The 20084-nt window shown below is 41.5% G+C and overlaps 2 protein-coding genes across 2 annotated transcripts in view; both read left to right on the top strand.

The window, feature by feature from the left end:
• LOC145439972 (titin-like) overlaps positions 1-20084 on the top strand; it is a 515551-nt gene that overhangs the window by 100599 nt on the left and 394868 nt on the right. The window lies entirely within an intron of this gene.
• Positions 7208-19602, top strand: LOC145439615 (sushi, von Willebrand factor type A, EGF and pentraxin domain-containing protein 1-like). Its single transcript, XM_080317122.1, has 13 exons — positions 7208-7358; positions 7429-7641; positions 8257-8445; positions 9596-9775; positions 11248-11430; positions 13266-13448; positions 16321-16503; positions 16701-16883; positions 17380-17562; positions 17973-18158; positions 18412-18615; positions 18897-19097; positions 19497-19602. Exons 1-13 carry the CDS (start codon positions 7289-7291, stop codon positions 19508-19510), a joined length of 2172 nt encoding a protein of 723 aa, XP_080173248.1. The 5' UTR covers positions 7208-7288; the 3' UTR covers positions 19511-19602.

Here is a 20084-nt window from a genome sequence, read left to right as displayed (position 1 = left end):
TAGTACGAGCTGTCTGTTCTTAATAAGTGGCTTGGCAAGAATGAAGAATTAATAGTAGCGTTTGTTGACAGGCAGCACTTAAGTTCAGCGTATATTACTGGCGACACACCCTGCTGCATCATGATGGCTTCTGCATCGCCGTTGTTCATACTACGGTTTTAGATCATATACCCAATATCCACGTGAACTTGTTTCATATTCAAATTTGATAATCGTATATTTGTAGCTCCCCGTCTTTTTGAGAGGCTGGTTGATAGTCGTGCATTCGCTCGGTCTACCAACACATCCTCGCCGCAAATGAATTACGACCGACGTTTCGTGGTGTGTTGATCATCACACGATATCAACCAAAATATTTGCCGTAACGGTTTATGATTCACAGTAAGTTGACAATGTACCATCTACAACAGTATAAAATAGGTTAAAAGGTGGGAATGTAAAATGAGAATTTCGCATACAGTGCAACCTCTACGACACAAAGGCACTTCGGCTTGCAAACAAATTCTGACTTTTTAAACAAATTTTACAATTTTGTGACCGAACGCTACAATTTTGACATGTCAAAAAATAATCGCCGGAGTGATGACTGAAGACCATTGCGTAATTTCAGTGTCATCCTGACTACAATTCAGAACGACAATCATAGATAATCGCGCTAAATTATTTGATTGTAGCCCCAATTAAGAGCGTTGAAAATATGCCTCGATAGGATGTTAACTGTTGATACGATGCCCAAACTACAATTTGTTCAATAGCAGACTCCCGAACATCCGCGCGGTCTAGTCAGTCAGTCTGCGGCAATAATACTACGTAGCAGTCGTTGGCCGTGTCGACTATATGGTGCTGAAATCGTTGCATCAGACACAAGTTGTAAATTGATGTTGCAACGTAGCTTCTCAACATCATTAAGTATAGCGCCGTCGAACGGCTGAAGTCTCCGACGAAAGATAATGCCCCTTGCAAAAACATACGACAGCTTTATCGCTGGTGATCAAAACTTTTGGCAATAAAATCTATGAAGATTGGTGGATATCATAGTAGTTTAATATCATGGATACAGACAGACACATCGATGCTACCCAAAGTATACATGGAAACTAATTGTCAGCCGTGAAGCCTTGAATTCAGTGTTCGTTTATTCTTCAATGGCGCTATACACCGACGGCACCAGATACGGGAGCATGCTGCATAAATATCATCGATTGCGATGACGATTACTTCTGAGACATACCATTAAGATTACAAGTACGAGTACAGCAAAATCTCGCAGTGTTCTACTATGATCACGATTACACGGAGAAGTAGACACAATTATTCACTACTAAGTTTATTTTCTTCGAGGACAAGGCTGCACCATCCATGCGTTAACAAATTAAGGATTCCATTCACTGTTACGTTACAATATATCTATTGCGCCAATTTATCGCTGATTATATTTCTCGGATCCGCCAATTTTCTTTCCAAGTACGGCCTATGCTGGCATGATATAAGTGGGTGGTTGACGGCTAATTTAAAGTTTGAGTAAAGAATGTCAATATAATTACTGATGCCCGATTCAATAGGTTAGGAGAATAAGACATACCGGACAGGAAAGCCCGCTATAACAACTAGTTCAACTGCTAACGTAACACGCGTCAATATTTTCCACTGTGGAAGGCCGTATAAACCTCGATTGCTCGTTTCGCAGGAGAGTAAAGATGTAGCACAAAGCCACGATCGTTAGTGAAAATGACATATGCGGTAAGTCATGATCAACCCACAACATTGTCGCAAAGTACAACGAGAAGGGTATGGTCTAAAACAGTGCCGCGAAGCTATGTTAGGTGGGCCGCGAACAGGGCCGTAACTGCCGCACCCCTAACCCCCGAAAACTTCGTTGTATATACAAAATACATATAGGTTTAATTGTCCAGATATGTGCCTAATTGACTGGCGCCGCGTGTTCCTGTCTTGGCAATCTGAACCTCACCAGACACATACCACCCCGCAGGAAAAAATTATATGTCAGTGAAGAAATAACAATCTGAAATCGTGTGATCCTTCACTTTAGTACGTTTGGGCGATTCTATATATTTTGATATAGCAGACAGGAGGTCACGAAATAATATCATGTAAAGAAGTCATACCAACGGGTCCGCCCGACCGAAGATGTTCAATTATTATTTACGGGCTCGAAAGTTTCAACGACACCTCACTCAGCTCTACCGGTAAATCTGATTTGGTGAGCAGTGAGGACAGGAAATTGCTAGGAATATATATGCAATTCCCGATCTTATTGACCGATTTTATCACGAATTATCGAAAAGTTTCGCGCCTCGCGCTGGCTCACTAAACAGCGCAGCTATAATTTCGTGGCAAAGGCGAACAACGTGATGGGGGGGGGGGGTCAGTTTATCACTCTGTGGGAGCCCAAGACTCGGTTGTTTTTTTGGGGGGGGGGCTGACGAATTGGTGTTTCGTTCCTGCCAGCGGGTAGCCTATAGACCCGGATATGTTTAATTATTATCGAGGGGTCCTACCTTTTCAAACACACCGCACTCAGCTCTACCGGTAAATCAGATTACGTGTGCGGAGAGATGATAAAAATTGATAGCAATGCAGATGCCATTCCCGATCATATTTCCCGATTCAGTAACGAATTATAGAAATTTCCCGCGCTTCGCGCGTTTAGGCGAGAAAAGCTGACTCCCTAAAGGGCCACCTAATGTAGCAGATAAGTAGCGGTAAACAGTGAGTAGCCTGAGGGGGGTCAGGGGGGCGATGCCCCCCAGAAGTTAGATTTATCACCGTATGGGGGGCCCGAGACCAACGTTTTTTTTGGGGGGGGGGGGGGCTGACGAAGTGCTGTTACGGCCCCGGCCGCGAAGACGCTCTAACTGTTACACTTTTGCATTCAATTTTCCAACTATTCTAGACACTTAATATTCTCAAGATTAGAAGAGTTAATGTACATTCTCCTCCTCCAAATTAAATTGTTTTGCGCCCATAAGCGCCACAAGCCACGTTGCCGTGCTCACAATAATTCGTGAGTCAGATTTTCGTCACAGTCATATTGATTGCAGCGTGAAATCAGACAGTGCGTTATTTAGGCTTACCATATTTTGGAAATCTAAAAAGAGGACGCTTTTTCAGAAATTTGAGACCTGCAAAACCGGAGAAGAATTTTCAAAAACCGGTGAATTTTTCCCACTTTGTGATCGGTTGACTATAAAAAAAAGGTCATCTTTCCGCTCAGAGCTCAAAATACCGTTTTTCTCTCCACATTGCTAGGTGGATGACAAAAAAAAAGGTCATCTTTTCGCTCAGAGCTAAAGTCACCGTTTTTCACTACGAAATACCCGCCGGAGCGTCACTTCTGTGCTAATTTACGGCATATCACTCGCAATTTGCTCTAAATCTGACCTAAATTTTCAAAAAAGAGGACAAAATCTCAAAAAAAAAGGACAAAAGGGCGTCCTCCGAGGACACTTTCAAAGAAGTCAAAAAAGAGGACAAATCCTCTTAAAAGAGGACGTATGGTAACCCTAGCGCTATTGCGTATGCTTGAGATTGAAATTCATTCTTTCCTCCAAAGGCTTAGCGAACGTTGATCGGGAAATGCAGCAATCCAGTCCGATTTGTCGTTATAATCAGCAAACAATTGCCACAACGCAAGTTACTCATAACTCCTTTGTGTTCGACGTAAAGACGAATGGCTGATTGGATACGCGCTTGCTCGTCTGTTGTTGTTTGTGGTAGTCATGGTGTTTTTCTACCACAATGGTCATTTACACCAGGCCGATATTCTTTATTATGATTCCGCATCTGACGACTTGGAGCACGGTCCACGGATGGCGAGGAGCCTAGATAAGCGTTTCACGTCTGTAATCATCAATCCCCCAATTGGTACATCGAGCTTGAAGAGGGGCCAAAATTATCTCATGAATCAACATAAATTATGGAGTATTTGTTTGGAGAGTTATTGAACTTCTTTCAAGTTTTCTTCGCGCATGGCGTGTATTGGCATCGTTAGATTTCTTGGTTTTAATAGCGGTATACCCATCTCCCTCAAAGAATAATGCGCATAATTTATAGAAATAGGCCTTTCAGTGTCGGCCATTACCGCTCCACGACACACCAAGACATATCAAGTTTCGGCCAACATGCGATTCCGCGAACTGTGCAGCAAAAAAGGTCGACAGTGAGAAAACCTCTGCCGAAAAGGATCGAAACCTTCGATATGTGTATGCCGAATTGTCCACGGACTATATACGGTAGGCGCCTAAATGACTGTCTCCAAATATCGGTGTCGCCAAAAATTCATAGCAGTATATGTAATTGGCAATATGAATGCCATATGAATTCCGGAAAATATTCACACTAGGCGCGACCAGATAACTGTAACACACTGACAACATGAAAACTGGCACCCACGAACAGTGGTTTAAACGTTAATCGCGAAAGGGCGTATAGTGGGTCACGAACTGAAATAGGTACTGAAAACTACCAACTAATCTTTCATGCGCTATGGAACCGGCATCGTACTCTTTGTGGTCGTGCAAAAAGGTGCATAATTGAACTTCCCACACCCATCACACTGTTATACCGTAATTTCGAGCCATCTTTACGAAGAACGGACCGGCCAGGGCATTCTTAGTTGTTGATGTTTATGGTATTCCTGGCGTTTGTCGACTACTATGGTCATTTACAGGCCGATTTTCCTTATTTTTGATTCCGTATCTCCCGACTTGTAGCGCGGCCTACTTTTAGGCTGTTTGTAAGGCACCGCTTATGCGGATGAGATGTCGAGGAGGGGCCTAGATAAATATCCAACACTCAAGGTTGGAATTCTGGGGTCTACTACGCTACCACAACGCTATCTCGCCACTGCATTCTTAGTTCTTACTTGATATAATTCCTTACAAAAAAATTGAATAACATAACCTTACACTTATGATATACTAAAGAGCATCGAGCTTAGTTTATATCACAGACTTGGTGAGACTAAGGAGTTAAATAATCGGATTTTTAGAAAGCGACATGTTTACTATCCAAAAGAATAGATTACGATTACGGCAACTTTGTAATATTTTCAAATGTAATTGACGACGACAACAACAACAACAACAACAACGATTCTTTAAAGATTTGTAATCGTCGCATTCGATTACGATTACAAATCTTCGTTACCCCATGTCGGCTCCACATCAGACATGGACAACTATATAATTTTAGTTGTCTAATTAGACTAATTAGATCGAAATGCCGGTAACTCCAATCTAATTCGTGAAATGATTATTTGCTATCATTTTATCTAATTTCAAAAATATTTCTATGCACTCATTTTAAATCTAAGTTTTCCTGCAAATGCTACGAGAGAACTGTAAAGTGCGAAACGAGCCAAGCTTGCTGTTGTACATGCACAATGTACATGCATTGGCTATTCTCTTGCCCATAAGATTGAACCATGACTTGGTAATAACTGAACTGGATCCAATGTCGTACTTGTCTCGAATTCAGTACTTCTAATTCTAATCTAATTTGGAAAAAACTGTATAGCTACAATTATCATTTTGTTCGAATTTGGAAAAGCTGATAAATTTCTAGTTGACAAGTCTGCCCCATATAGACATCTGATTTGTGAATCGCATCTTACCACAGACTGGACAGTTGGACCATTTTAAATTCAAATGTGGCGGGGGCAAAAAAGTCATATATATGCATATGGATTGTACAATGGCTACATCCGAATCGCATATATGTGGCGAGTTATTATAGCACCACCTGGAGTATTACTGTCAAACATACGAACGCTTCTGCAGAGAGAGAGAGAGAGAGAGAGAGAGAGAGAGAGTTCCCGATTTTGATTTTTCATAGCTCTGTTATATACTTGATATTATGACAACTACCGTTGAAATTTCGGCTTACTTCGGGTTATCCACAACCAGGGTTGTAATGACTCGAGTCATGACTCGACTCCAGTCAGATACGAGTCACGATTTTCTGATGACTCGACGTGACTCGAGTCATTTTCTCAAAATACGGAAATGACTCGACTCAAGTCAAAGTCAATTTGTGTACGGACTCGACTTGGACTCGAGTCATTGCGCATGACTCGAACCAAGTCATATGACTCGAGACTCAGACGGTCAAGACAGACATTTCATCGTAATTTCGAATAGTAGAATAGCCACCCTATTGGGATTTCGTCTCTCGGTACTGGTACTTGAATATGCAACCAGAAACTAATAAAAGTGAGGAAAAGTACTATATTATAAATGCGAACCATTCGATATCACCAAACAGTTATAAAAAGTGGGTTTAACAAGACTTTAACTGGAAATTGAGCGGTCAACACAATGACTTGGACTCGGACTCGAGTCATAATACCATGACTCGGACTCGACCCTCTCCTCGCTGACTTGGACTCGGACTTGACTCGGTGGTGAATTGAAAATGACTCGACTCGACTTGACTCGAGTCAATCCTATAAAAGTGAGACTGACTTGAGACTTGGAGCCTTGTGACTTGGTTACAACCCTGTCCATAACACGACCACGCCGGCAGACTTTAAATTCAAGGCGTGGAGTAAACACCACATTCGCCCAATGTTATGTGTTGGCTAATATTGTTGTTTCTGTTTATGGTATTTATGGCGTTTGTCGACTGCTATGGTAATTTACACCATATGCACCAATTTTCTTCATTTTTATTCCGTAGCTGCCGATTTGTAGCACGGCCCATTTCTAGGCTTTTATAAGACACTACGCACACGGATGAGATGGCGAGGAGGAGGCTAATATTTTATGCATCAACCTGTCAATACACAACGTGGTGTCTTCATGCCTTGAATATTCTAAAGGGACACGCCACACTGCAAATTGACACATACAATATTGGCCGATACGTAAAACTGACCAAACGTGATTTTTAACGCCACTCTTGAATTCGCGCTTAACCAGGTCACTTGCGATGTAGATATGAATGCTGCTTCATCAATTTGTGAACCAGGTGTACAGGCGCATAAAGAATTGCGACCTTGCTATCTAATTTTCTTTTCGAGGACTTCTTTCCCGCGTACCTGCTGAATAAATTTCGAAACGCGTATTTTGAAACAGCCGAAACAGTATTTTAATTGAGCGGGCCGCGTTTCGGGCATGAGAAGAAAGTAATCGTTTATTTTTTCACAAAATTTAGCCTAAAGGCGATTCGCCTGTTAAATTTTGTGGTAAGCTGTCTTGGTATAAAAAGGCCGATTGCGAAGAGTTACTCACTTGGCTTTCGATCTACAGGAAGAAAGTGAAAGAGGATGAAGCACGCGATCGTTGCATGCGCCGCCCTTTTGGGTTTAGTAGTATTGACTGCTGCCAACAATGATTGTAAGTACATTTGCAATATAATCTGAATGATGGCAGGTCAACGTACATGTTGGTATTACTTTTTTCACAGTCTGCCTTTGGCCCAAGCGCCCAGACGGTATGAGACCTGACGCGGCGTCTGCGAAATACGTGGATCGTTATAGGAGAGTTAAGGTCGGCTCGAAAATCTATTTCGATTGTCCTACCGGTTACTCACTGGGAGACGGTAGACACGATTTCGCCATATGCTACAGCTACGGCTGGTATGGCCTGGAAGTAAACTGGAAAAAGTGCATTAAGAGATGTAAGTTCGTTTTTGACATCTTGAATGCATATTATACATTCACGTATCTGGAAAAAAATGATTGTTTGATGTCTATGAACTTTCTTGTCCCGAGACAGACATACAACGTAAAGAGTTCTTTCTGTCCTTCAACAAATCAATATAGTCTGTAGTGCCATTGTGATTGTGGCTATGTGGTAAGAACGACAAAACGTTGCGCATAAGACAGCATGTCCCTAGATTTACTAAAACACACGCATCGCGCTCGGCGAAAAGGTAGCCCTTGACTCGTCCCCTGAAGTTCAATCAGAACAGGACAAGACCACGAATTCTGCCATCTGCAAACATTTGTTGGATAATTCTACCGAGACGAGAGGCCGTTCACACTTTCATTTGTGTGCCTCGGAGTTAACTTTTATCAAAATACGCTAACCTAGTTTGGGCCAATAGAAGTTGCTAGAAATAGTGAATTGAGCTTTTTTGATATACAACGCTCTTTTCAATTCTCTGCTAGTTGCTGACGATTACCATTGGCAAGTGTCAGCCGAAAATATTCGGCTTTATTTAGATATGAATATACTTTTCAAAAACGACAGCTTACTCTATTCTTCATTCAACACAATCGTCGTTTTGCAGCACGATGCGACCGTCGCGGTGCCCCCGACAACGGCTCAGTCTCCAAACCTAAAAACAGACGCTACTTCGTGATCGGTGAAAAAGTACGCTTCTCCTGCAGACCGGGATTCCGCCTGGAAGGTTCGGAGACCGACACTTGCGGGAAAGACGGCGAATGGGTTATCAACAAAGACCCCAGTTGCGTGAAGAGTAAGTCCGCAGTATTGCATATCTTTTCGGCTGTGAGCCTTTCCATGGTTATCAATATAAAACGACTCATTATGATGATTAGTTGTTGTTATTTCTGTTGCTTATATAATGAAACAATCTAGTGCTTGACGCCTAGCGGCATTTTTCATCGCGGTGAGTGAGAACGCTCAGTATAAAAGACTAAAAGAGGTCTATGAAATAACGATCACGTATCAGAATAAAATATAAACACGGAAGTCCACAAAGGTGGTTACACGATAATACAAACCCGACATCGTTAGCAGTTCTACAAACTATTCTGTGGCATTTTTAGGATATAATCTAATGAATATTCTTTCCTTAACATGAACACTGAAGAGGCATATTGTTATTCATGTCGGATTTAAAGACTACTCTTTTCTTAATCTGTGCTGATGATGACGTTCAATTATTAGTAAATTAGTATTAGTAAACGCTGAAAGTCTTAGTTTCATAGTTGTAAACATATAACAAAATTTGCTCCGGCTGTAATTTGAGATATGAATACGATATGTCTGCTCCGGAACTACTTGACACTCCTGTCGTCAAAAATCTGCTCACATACAAGGTGTTGCATGGTCATGTGACAGTTTTACCGCTAACATCAAGACACAAAATTTGTCTCCTGTAAGGGCACCGATTCATTTGATTAAAGTTCTGCAAATACCAGTTAAACACTTGAAATAGTTGTTCTCAATTGCTTGATTTTGTTTGAGGTATTCATGGTGTTTGTCAACTTCTGTGGTTATTTACACCAGACCAATTTTCTTCATTTTTATGACTTGTAGCACGGCTCACTTCTTGGCTTTTATAAGACACCGCGGATGGGATAGCGAGGAGGAGCCTAGATAAACCTTAAACACTTAGGTAGGAATTCTGGAATCGACCTCGGTCGAACTCGAACCCGCAACGCATTGGTGTTGCAGCTATGGATTATACCAATATACGCTATCTCGCAACTCCTTGTTCTCAATTCTATGCTATATTGCTAACGATTACCCCAGGCGAGTGTCAACCAAAAATCAAATTGTATACCGAAACTAAAACACTCCAATCAATTGGTGATCCAAGTTACTGAGCGCAATTTCACGAATTCCCGTAGCGATGCGTTTTAATTAAACTGCGTGTATAGTTAAATGCCGACCGCGACCATCGCTGCCAAACGGTGACATCAGCCCACTGAAGAAGTACTACTATCTGGACGACGAAGTCACATACACTTGCGACAAAAGATACGTGCTCATCGGAAAGTCCAAGAACAAGTGCGGGAAGGACGACATGTGGCTGATAAAGGACAATCCAACATGCGTCAGTGAGTAGCGTAACGCTGTTGATGAAATTGCACAATTGCACGCGGGGTTGTACAAAGCATACTTGTTTTGTTTTGGACTGGCTAGTGCAGGGGCGGCCAGCCTTTTCGACCAAAGGGCCACATGAGATTTACGAACCATTGCGCGGGCTACTTGAATGCTGATGACCTTTGTAGTCGTCCGATAGGAGCGATCCTGATTAGGTAACGACATGGCCTATAGGCCATGGTAACGGTGAAAACAAAACGCATCAAAATCGATATCAAATATGTCACGAAAAGTCAGTGTGTAATGTGTATTCATGTCATAACCACGCCAGGCGCGAACGTTTTTCAAAGTTAATGAACGAATTCGGTCAATATAATGTCACCTCTATAACCGCTCGGTGGATTTGGCAAGGACAGGATTACTCGTCTTTCGGACTTTTAAATATCGGAGATTTGGCGAAGATCCGTCAATCATTTTGTGCAAAGGTTTCGTTTGCCGACGATATTTCTGCCACCGCACATGCAAAATCGGATGTTTAACAATACGTTCCTCAATTGCGAATATAGTCAGACTCAAATCTATAAATTGGGCGTATTTTTAATTTTCAGGGAGTGGTATCAAGACTAAAAGCAAGAAATCGAGTGGCTATAAATGGCGCGAAGTGTTAAGAAAAATATCAAGTCAAATATAGCTACCACGAAATATTCTACTTTATCGTCATATACAAAGATATACGATAATTGTGGCTAGACCCTGGCTATACGACACTGCGTCGGAACTGATAAGTTTGTCATCAACATCCCTGTAGCAAATTTCGCGGTCAGGCTAGTGAAATTTTTAGTTGGCCTTGCAAGTTCACAATAAATTTCCCCGATATTTTTTTTATAATAGAACTAATTTCGAGAATTACCTTGCGGGCCATTAAGAACCATCTCGCGGGCCACGGGTTGGCCGCCCCTGGGCTAGTGGATAGTTGAAAACTTTCCAAAAGTTGTAATGTATAGTTATTTTAGGTACCGGTAATGTAGGTAATTTTATGAGGTAGCCAGTGAAATCTGATCATCAAACCCTAGTTTTCTACTGTAATAACGTCGCTTCTACGGGTCGGAATTGAGCAAAAGCTTGTGTGGAGCGTTTTCTTTGGGCAACCCAACAAGTTATGAAGTAGCCATTGAAATTTGTGAAAATTGCATATGAGCATATGCATTCGAAATATTGTCTTCTATCAGAGGCTGTCAAAGTGCAGTCTGCACAGCCACTCAAGTAGAAGTAACGCTATATATTTCTACTGGATTACAGGTAGAAGGCGAGATTTCCAAGACCTGTCAAAATGGCTTGAATTGGAAGTAGGAATATACATAGTTTAGTACTCCGAAAAAGTAGAAATACTTAGTCACTGACCACGTATGGCTTCAATACTTGGTCGCGTCAACGTGTTGACATTGATTACAATATCGTACTAACAAGCGCGTCAAAATTATTTCAGTCACTTGCCCCGATCGCTCTGCGCCATCACAGGGATTCGTTAAGTTCTCGCAGAGGCCTCTCATCCCCCGCACCAAGCTCCGATTCTCGTGCAAAGACGGCTACAGACTCGTGGGAGAGAAGGATGACGTTTGTCAGAAGGATGGTTCGTGGCAGGTCGACAAAACGCCAAAATGCGTGCTCAGTAAGTATTCCATCGTTTCAATCGTATACATCAGGGGCGGACAACTTCTCCAGTCGGCGGGCCGGATATAGGAAAATTAAGTACTTGGCGGGCCGGATTGCTGAATTGATACATTATTCGCCCATTTATCCACATATACAAGGAATGAATCATATTTAATGAATGTAATTTAACGACAGCAACGTCATTTCAAAGCTGTTTCTCGCTGATAATGACGAAGGCAATGTGGATTTGAGAACAGCACTGTCACACAGGCACCACCATATCTGCTTCTCTCTGATCAATAAACACACGGTGCAATTCTTAATTAAGATTTCAAGGCGTTCGATAAGCCCGGTACTCCAAATTTACCAAGATACCAATTCATTAGGGTTGAGTACATCGTAAATGCCGATAGTGCAAGTCATCTCGCTTCGAAGACCTTACGCGTAAGCTCCACTTTCGCACGCTGCGCACACACGTATATTATTATTATATTCTTTATTCACAGTAAAACTGGTAAATAAATAATCCGGGAGCAACCTGCCCCCAAAGGAAAATGGCGACATTGGAGTAAATTTTTAAAATTTCAGTAATATTTCAAATTGTTATTACTATGCAATACACGGAGAAGTCAGATTACAGATAGTTGTTAATGGCTAAAAGCACCACTCATATTTGTAATAATAGTAATAATAGTTGTTATTATTATTATTATTACAAATATGAGTGGTGCTTTTAGCCATTTATGGCCTAGTGCGCAACGGTCACACGTATATAATAACATACATTCACTAAAATTTGACGTTTAAGCAAGTAGTGGGGAGTCTCGGCAGACTCGGGCCGCGGGTCACCTCACGTAAGACGGGCCGTATGTTGCCCGTCCCTGGTATACATTATACATATACATATACATAATATACATATACTACTACACATACACTATATAGTTTAAATACATATTACTACAACACATATACTATACTACTTATATGCATATACTACTACAGATACTACTTATGTAAACAACCCTTTGTTGCTTAGGTAAAGTGCGCACTGCGTACTGTGCGCATTGATGGTTTTCAAAGACACGCGAAAACTAGTTTAAGTATAGAAGCTGACATTGTAGATCTGAAAAAATACTGAAGTATAAGTAGTTTCGAAATCCATAGTGTGAAATGTTGCGTAGTTTCGACGACAAAACTCTTCAACTGGAAGTCTAAAAAGATACGGACTTGAGTAAGCACAACTAGCAGGCACAACCTCGGGAAAATTGAAGTGTGTCGTCAATCAACAACACATATTGCTCACAAGTGCAAAAGTCACCTTGATCCGCAAATTGTACAATTATATCTCTATTCTTATGGGTTTATCAACTGAAATAGATGATTGAGCTGGAAAGAAACGAAGGATAAAACTGACCTAAACGAGTCACGCGTGACGAGTGACGACATGAGCCATAACCTATGTTCCCATTTCCAATGTTCCCTCTAAGCTGCGCACGTGCGCAAATTCACAGTGCTGACACGGTCTCTACGCACAGAAAATCTAAGCTGCGCACAAAAAATCCGAAGGGATGACCTTTTTTAGTCGTTCCGCACTGTTGTCCAAGAGACCGCGCAGTGAGTTGGTGACTGCGCGCAGACTGGTCAAAAATTAGAGGGAACATTGTTGTTATCAACACGCATAAAGCAACTGGTCCTCTATCCCCGGTACTCCAGAATTACGACATACAATATCACTCTTGTTTGTGACAAGTCTTGTCAATTCGTCACTTAAATGCATGCTAACATCCACAGTCTGGATGACACACACCACGATGGGAGAAAATTAATGTACTGCTTCGCGTGTTACAGTCACTTGCCCATCTCGAAAAGCCCCGAACAAGGGAAGCTTGTCATACTCCAGCACGCCTATTGTGCCCACCGTGAAAGTGGTTTTCCGATGCGACAAAGGATACAAGCTCGTAGGCCCTGGAGGCGATATCTGCTTGGATGGTGGCAAATGGAAAATCGGAGAAGACCCTAAGTGCGAGTTGAGTAAGTATACCCATCTGTCACTTTCACTGAGTAGGCCTATTGTGTCAGGGTTATTTCGACGGTTTAATGAAAGTCGGTGGGCCTTGGTCGATCACTGTGAAACGGGTTCGTAATTTACGGTCTGTCAAGCACCATCTGATCATTGCCGGTACACCTGAACAGCTAGCCCATTTGCTCCACCAATCATTCATTTCGATCAACGAACGACCATTATTCTATGACAAGGGTCGGCAACCTACGGCCCGCGGGCCGGATCCGGCCCGCCAAGCGAAATCGTCCGGCCCGTGGCCTAATAATTATTTAACACAAGAATACGGCCCGCCGTCTCACAATGAGTTTCAATCAGCAGTGCAGCACTGCTTGGAAAGAATGTGGCATCGCTACGATATAAGTTGCCTACATCGTATTAGTCCATTGTGACGCCATAAAACGAAGGCGGTTGAAGTAGGAAATCAAGATTGTCTAGAGTAGACTAGATCAGTGCTTATCAATCGGGTGTATCTCTCAACCAAAGGTGTACCATACTTTTTAAAGGGTTTACCGATGGGGTGTGACAATAAAGGTGTCCTTCCTCTGCTTCAAAAACGCTCGGAATATCTCGGACGCAATGACAAAATCTCAAACTTACACTGTTTAATTATAGATAGCCTAACTATAGTATCCGTAGGTTAGTTATTCATAGTTTAATTCACCAGAAGGAATTGTGCGCCAAGACAACAAACCTGAAGAGTTTTGGCCACAATGATTAAAACTGTAAATATGATTTTGTCTCACAAACTGAATCCCGAAAATTGTTACGCCAGATATTACTATAAGCATAGAATCAATATGGCGATGTAATGTAGATCTGCCATGTTCGCGCATTAAATCGAGCAGCTATGCCTGCACGAGTCTATGAACGAGAAATTAATAGCAACTTTCCTCGAAAATACAAGTATCGCCGACTCATAATCTTGTAATCGAAAATGGGTATCTAATCTTGCTCTCCTGGTAAGCCTACATTTAACGTCATATCTGAACAAATAGAATTTGCATTTTCGGGGGGGGGGGGGGTAACTGAATAAATGAGATGTTGATGCGCATTAGAAACAAATCCGCGTCTCGGGGAATGTCAACTGTAGTGAGAATATTATTCTCACTTTCCTATACTGGAGGAGAGAAAACCTAGTACCAACACTATATTTGTAACTGTGATACGAATTTTAATTACTGAATATTCAACCGCTTTGCCGACGTTCCTTCTATACGAAACAAATTCTGACTATTCAGTACTTCATTTAATGTGGACGCCAATACCATTGCCTGAAAATTTCAACTGGGAATTTTTGAAATGCGATGCAGTTGGATTGAATGACAAATTTCATACAAAGAGCATATCGCTGCATGACTTTGACAAGGAGCACGTTTTTGAAATTGATCTTTATCCCAGCTTGTCCAACGATGCAAAAGACATTGCATCGATTTTTGGTAGCACGTATGCATGTGAGCATTAATTTTGAGCAATGAAATTAACGAAGTGCAAGCCAAGATCACGTATTTCGGACACCCACTTGAAATATTGTCTGATTCTTGCTTCATCTGACTTGTTACCAGAAGTCGAAAACCTTTCAAAAAGCAAGCTGCGTCAATTGTCACATTTATTCGGCGTTGTTGAAGTGTAAATACTTGTGTTTTATCAATGGTATGATTGAGATTGTAGCAATGTAGGATAATGTACCGAAGTGAGCGTAAAATATAGTATTAAGAAAAATTCCGGCCCGCCAAAAGTTGTACACTCGAAATTTGGCCCGTGACTAGCAAAAGGTTGCCGACCCCTGTTCTATGACAATTGCAATGATGAACGCTAGTTTCAATTTCTGTTTAGCGACTTAAGGTATCAATAGCGATCTACTCTGACGATGCGTGTTGTTAATAGGCTGTGTTTTATGATACAACAATGCGGCATAATTAAATAATCGCCAAAATGCAGTAATACTGTGTGTGTGGGTGCTCCCAGGTTGTACCAGTACCTAGGATTGCATTTAAAACAAAAATCAATTTCATGTTTGAAACAAGGCCCGTGTTTAAAACATGTTTTTTATTGTTTTTTTAAGTCACGACGTCACGAATATTCAATTGTAACGTCATAATGGATTGACATTGACAATTGAAAACACAGGGTAAATATAGCTTATTTGACGAAACTATTGCTGTTGAACCGACCATTTTGAGGGTTCCAACCATCCCATATCGATATTCGTCGACTATACCGGGTGGTAATTGTCCGTAGCCTCATGCAACATGTATTTTGGAAAGTATTTACACAATTATGGCATAATTTTACAACTTAAAAAACTATATTTTTTAAAAGGCCTTTGTTTAAAACATATTTTAGACAACGTGTTTTAAAACAACGTTTGTTTTAAATGCAACCCTAGTCGTACCACACTGTGAAAAAGAATTGCTGGCTTGGATTCTAGATATGATCAATTGATCAGTGGATAACATCACAGCGTAATAGCTCGGTATCAGATTACCCATGCTTCTCTCAAATTAAGCACTATGCTTTTGAATGTATAAAAGAACTTTTTTCTACCATGCTTTCTCTTTTTCACCAATCCATGGATTTGATCATGTACAAATATATATTAGACGTATTCTAATGCGGAAACAACCTCATAAAATCCCAGATGTCTAACTATAATGACATTGGGGTATTTGGTTGTGTCAAATGAACGTTAGATAAGGTGTGAAAGCTAACAGGGTCTTACTTTTATCTATATCGTTTGTTACCGGCTCAACAAAGTAATTATATTGGGATAAACAGCCTGGTTCCGATTGCCCTTAACGCGTATAATCGGCGGGATACAAATTATTAATTTCCTTTCTCCAGTTACTTGCCCGAAACGCATGGCACCGGATGCGGGATCTGTCACCTATTCGTCCCAGCCCATAGTTCCCGGAGTCACGCTCAAGTTTGAGTGCAATAAGGGTTACTTGCTCAGCGGCAGAGACGATGACGTATGCGAGAAAGACGGCTCTTGGAAATACGGTGGCACACCCAAATGCAGACTCAGTAAGTTTCCACTTTCCATTCCGTGTAACGCGCGAGAATGATATCCTTTCGATGCTAGTTTCGTGTGGAATTATAGACGGGTTCATCACCGCAGGAAGACAATGCTGCATTTGTTTTACCATGCCTACTTCACTTCATTTTATGACAATGTAGCACTGGACTACGCATGGTTGAGTCAAAATATTGCCTCATTACAGTCACCTGCCCGGACCGCCAAGCACCCAATAACGGATTCTTCAAGATAAGCTCGAAGACAATCGTTCCCGGTACCAAAATCAAGTTCTTCTGTAAGCCCGGATTCAGACTATCTGGCGAAGACGACGACGTTTGCTTGGGAAATGGAAAATGGAAAGTTAATATGCCGCCTAAATGCACCCTGAGTGAGTGTTGCTAGGGGACAAAATTATATTTCATTGTTTACCGAGATTGTAGCGTCACAGAAGCGGACGCCATACGGTTGAAGCGTCTAGCTCTCGTTTGAAATGTGTACTTACATATCTAAACGATATCGACCTATCACATATCCCACCTGATTGGCTGTATCGAGAACATGTTGGCGAACCGAATTTTGAATGTCGAATTCATCATGCTGCTCCCGATAGGGTAGATATCTACCCTATCTACACTTTACAGTCTACAGTGCTCAGCTGACCGTAAAATATCAATGCTTTAATCGTAGCTGCTTTATGAATGGAGGAAATTCATTGTGTGAGTAGAGCTGTACTGTACAGGACTATTCGACAATCGCAATGGTATTTCGACTTCTCATTGCGATCCATTCCTGTTATCATTTTCCTCAGTCTTATCACAACAAACTATCTAGATGTCAAGTTCACCACTGCACAAGATATTAGGTCAAATATTGCTTCGTTACAGTCACTTGCCCCGACCGCAAAGCACCCGAAGACGGAGGTTTCAAGATATCCGCGAAGATAATCGTTCCCGGAACCCGAATCAAGTTCTTCTGTAAACCCGGATTCAGACTATCTGGCGAAGACGACGACGTTTGCTTGGGAAATGGAAAATGGAAAATTAACAAACCGGTTACATGCACCCTGAGTGAGTGTTGCTTGGACAACTGGAAAATTTTCAGCTTTTCCAAATTAGACTGGAATTATAATTACTAAATATGTGAACACCGGGACATTGAAAGAAGCTCGGTTCATACCACTTGACTCGTTTTGCACTATACTGTTCTCCTATGGCTTTTCTGGAAAACCAGAAATTATATTTGAATTAGAATACCGGCATATCGCTCTAATTAGACAACCTGAATTAGCTAGCTGCCCAAGTCTGTTTGCTACGAAAGAAAAAATAACGTATTCGTAGTTTACTGACAATGTACCGCCGAATTTCCGCACCCCCTACTGGTAAAACGACACGGATTTCAGTTCAACTGCAAAAGCAGTCTGGCTCTACGTTGTAAAAAGAAACAGTGGCGTACTTCATAGCACATGTCATATTTTTAGTTGTATGTCCCGCGCGACCGGCGCCTTCCAAGGGAAGCGTGACTTACTCCAGAAGACCACCACTGGTGCCCACCACGACACTCACGTTCTCTTGTCAAGACGGCTACAGACTTAAAGGACGGAAAGATGATGTTTGTCTTGAGAACGGGGAATGGAAGTATGGACAAACAGTAACATGCGAATTGAGTAAGTAACCAGAAAGCAATCAGCACAAACATCCTCTAGTCGTCAAAAGGAACTTTATCACCACGCGTAGTGACAATTGAAATGGCTTGATTTTTGAGGCCTTGTCTACACAAAGAATGCAAAACTTGATATATGTAATCTAATACAGTGGACAGCACGATTTTGTTCCTCTGTCCTTTAGCAGTTTAGACGACAGCACTGCAATACTAGTGTATCTGACTATGAACGACACAATTATCCCTTTCTTCTGCAGTTCTTTGCCCTAAACGCCGCGCACCGAAAGACGGCTCTATCACCGTTGTGGCGAACCCGCCAGGCTCTCCACAATATTCCCCTGGAGCTAAGTTGACCTTCATCTGCGACAAGGGCTTTGACTTGAAGGGATATCCTTTCGACAAGTGTCAAGATGATGGTACATGGAGGGATAACAAAATGGTCGAGTGTGTACCGCGAAAGAGTGAGTATCACAGATGTTCGTTAAATACCTATAGTTAGGCAATAAGCAGTAGCGGTGTGTTTGATGTTGCTGCATATTCTCGACTCACGCGAAATGACTACTGATACTATATAGATTTTCAATTGTCGAAAATAGAGAGAGGTGGGCTATTTCGCCAGGTTAATATAACAATTTTACACATATATGTGATGCAAATCTATACCAAAACAAATTTCTGCTTTACGAAATCGAAATTGTGCGTAGCTGATGTTATAACAAAGTCACCGCTTTGTCTTTGTCAGGGAAATGCGACGACATTTACGGCCCCGATAACGGAGCGATCGTAGGTGGCGGAAAAGACTACTACTACAGTGGAGACAAGGTCGATTTCGTCTGCGACAAAGGATACGTCCTCGATGTAGTCAACAAAGACGAATGCCAAAGCAATGGCAAATGGAGATACGCTGACGCTCACCCACCTAAATTCCCTGTCTGCCGAAGGCGTAAGTAATCATTCCCATTTGTATATACATTGAAAATCCGTTCCCACATGCATCCGCCGAATCTGAACCGTACATAATGTAAACTTCACAGCAGCACATACACCAGCACTCTACGTTACCTTTCTACCACCTCTCTCTCTTAGTTTTCTTTGCGATGCGTTTCGTTGTAATCATTGTGCGAAATGTAAATTAGCAACATAGTAATGCGAGATTAGCAATGTTTTAATTCGGCCTGTGACTTATCGTTTCACACTGCATATGAAAACAAGCAGTTAGTCCCATTGTGAGTATCGATTGGCTTATCAGTTGTTACATCATATTAACTTATCAATGTCGTCATAGTGTCCCATGAAAGCTGTCTGCGAATCTTGCATCTAACATGCATTACATGTATTTCAGCTCCTGGATATTAAATACACTCACTGACGGACGGAAAGACGGAAGAAATTCATTCATAATCTTGCTTCGAAAATCAATATTAATAAATTTCATCAAGCAAATAGAATCCTGTCTGATATTGCATGACAAGTGACAACCATCAGTTACTGCCGAGTAATGTATTGGATTTAGCCTGTTGAAGTATAGCCTACGATTAAGCTAGGCTCGAGGATAGACAATAGAATTATAGAAAGCTAATATCATTATAAATACCAGTTAGGGATACGATAGGGCTACCATATTTTAGTGATCTGAAAATAGGACACTTTTTCAAATTTTTTTCAGACTTGCAATACCGGGAGAAAATCCTGAAAAATGGTAAATTTTTCCCACTTCGTGGTCGGTTGACTAAAAAACAAGATCAACTTTCCGGCTCAACTCTCAAAATACAGTTTTTCTCCCGAAATAGCCGCCGGAGCGTTACTTCAGTGCTGATTTACTGTATCTCAGTTGGATCTTGCCCTATATTTAACCAAAATTCCCAAGAAAGAGGACATTTGGGCGTCCTCCGAGGACACTTTCCAAAAAGTAAAAAAGAGGACGAATCGT

The sequence above is a fragment of the Botryllus schlosseri genome, chromosome 5 (assembly GCF_051294905.1).
Source record: "Botryllus schlosseri isolate E-star chromosome 5, Bs_hap1, whole genome shotgun sequence".
In the NCBI taxonomy this organism is placed as follows: domain Eukaryota; kingdom Metazoa; phylum Chordata; class Ascidiacea; order Stolidobranchia; family Styelidae; genus Botryllus; species Botryllus schlosseri.
Note: the sequence above shows the minus strand (reverse complement) of the source record. Positions and strands in the feature narration are given on the sequence as shown.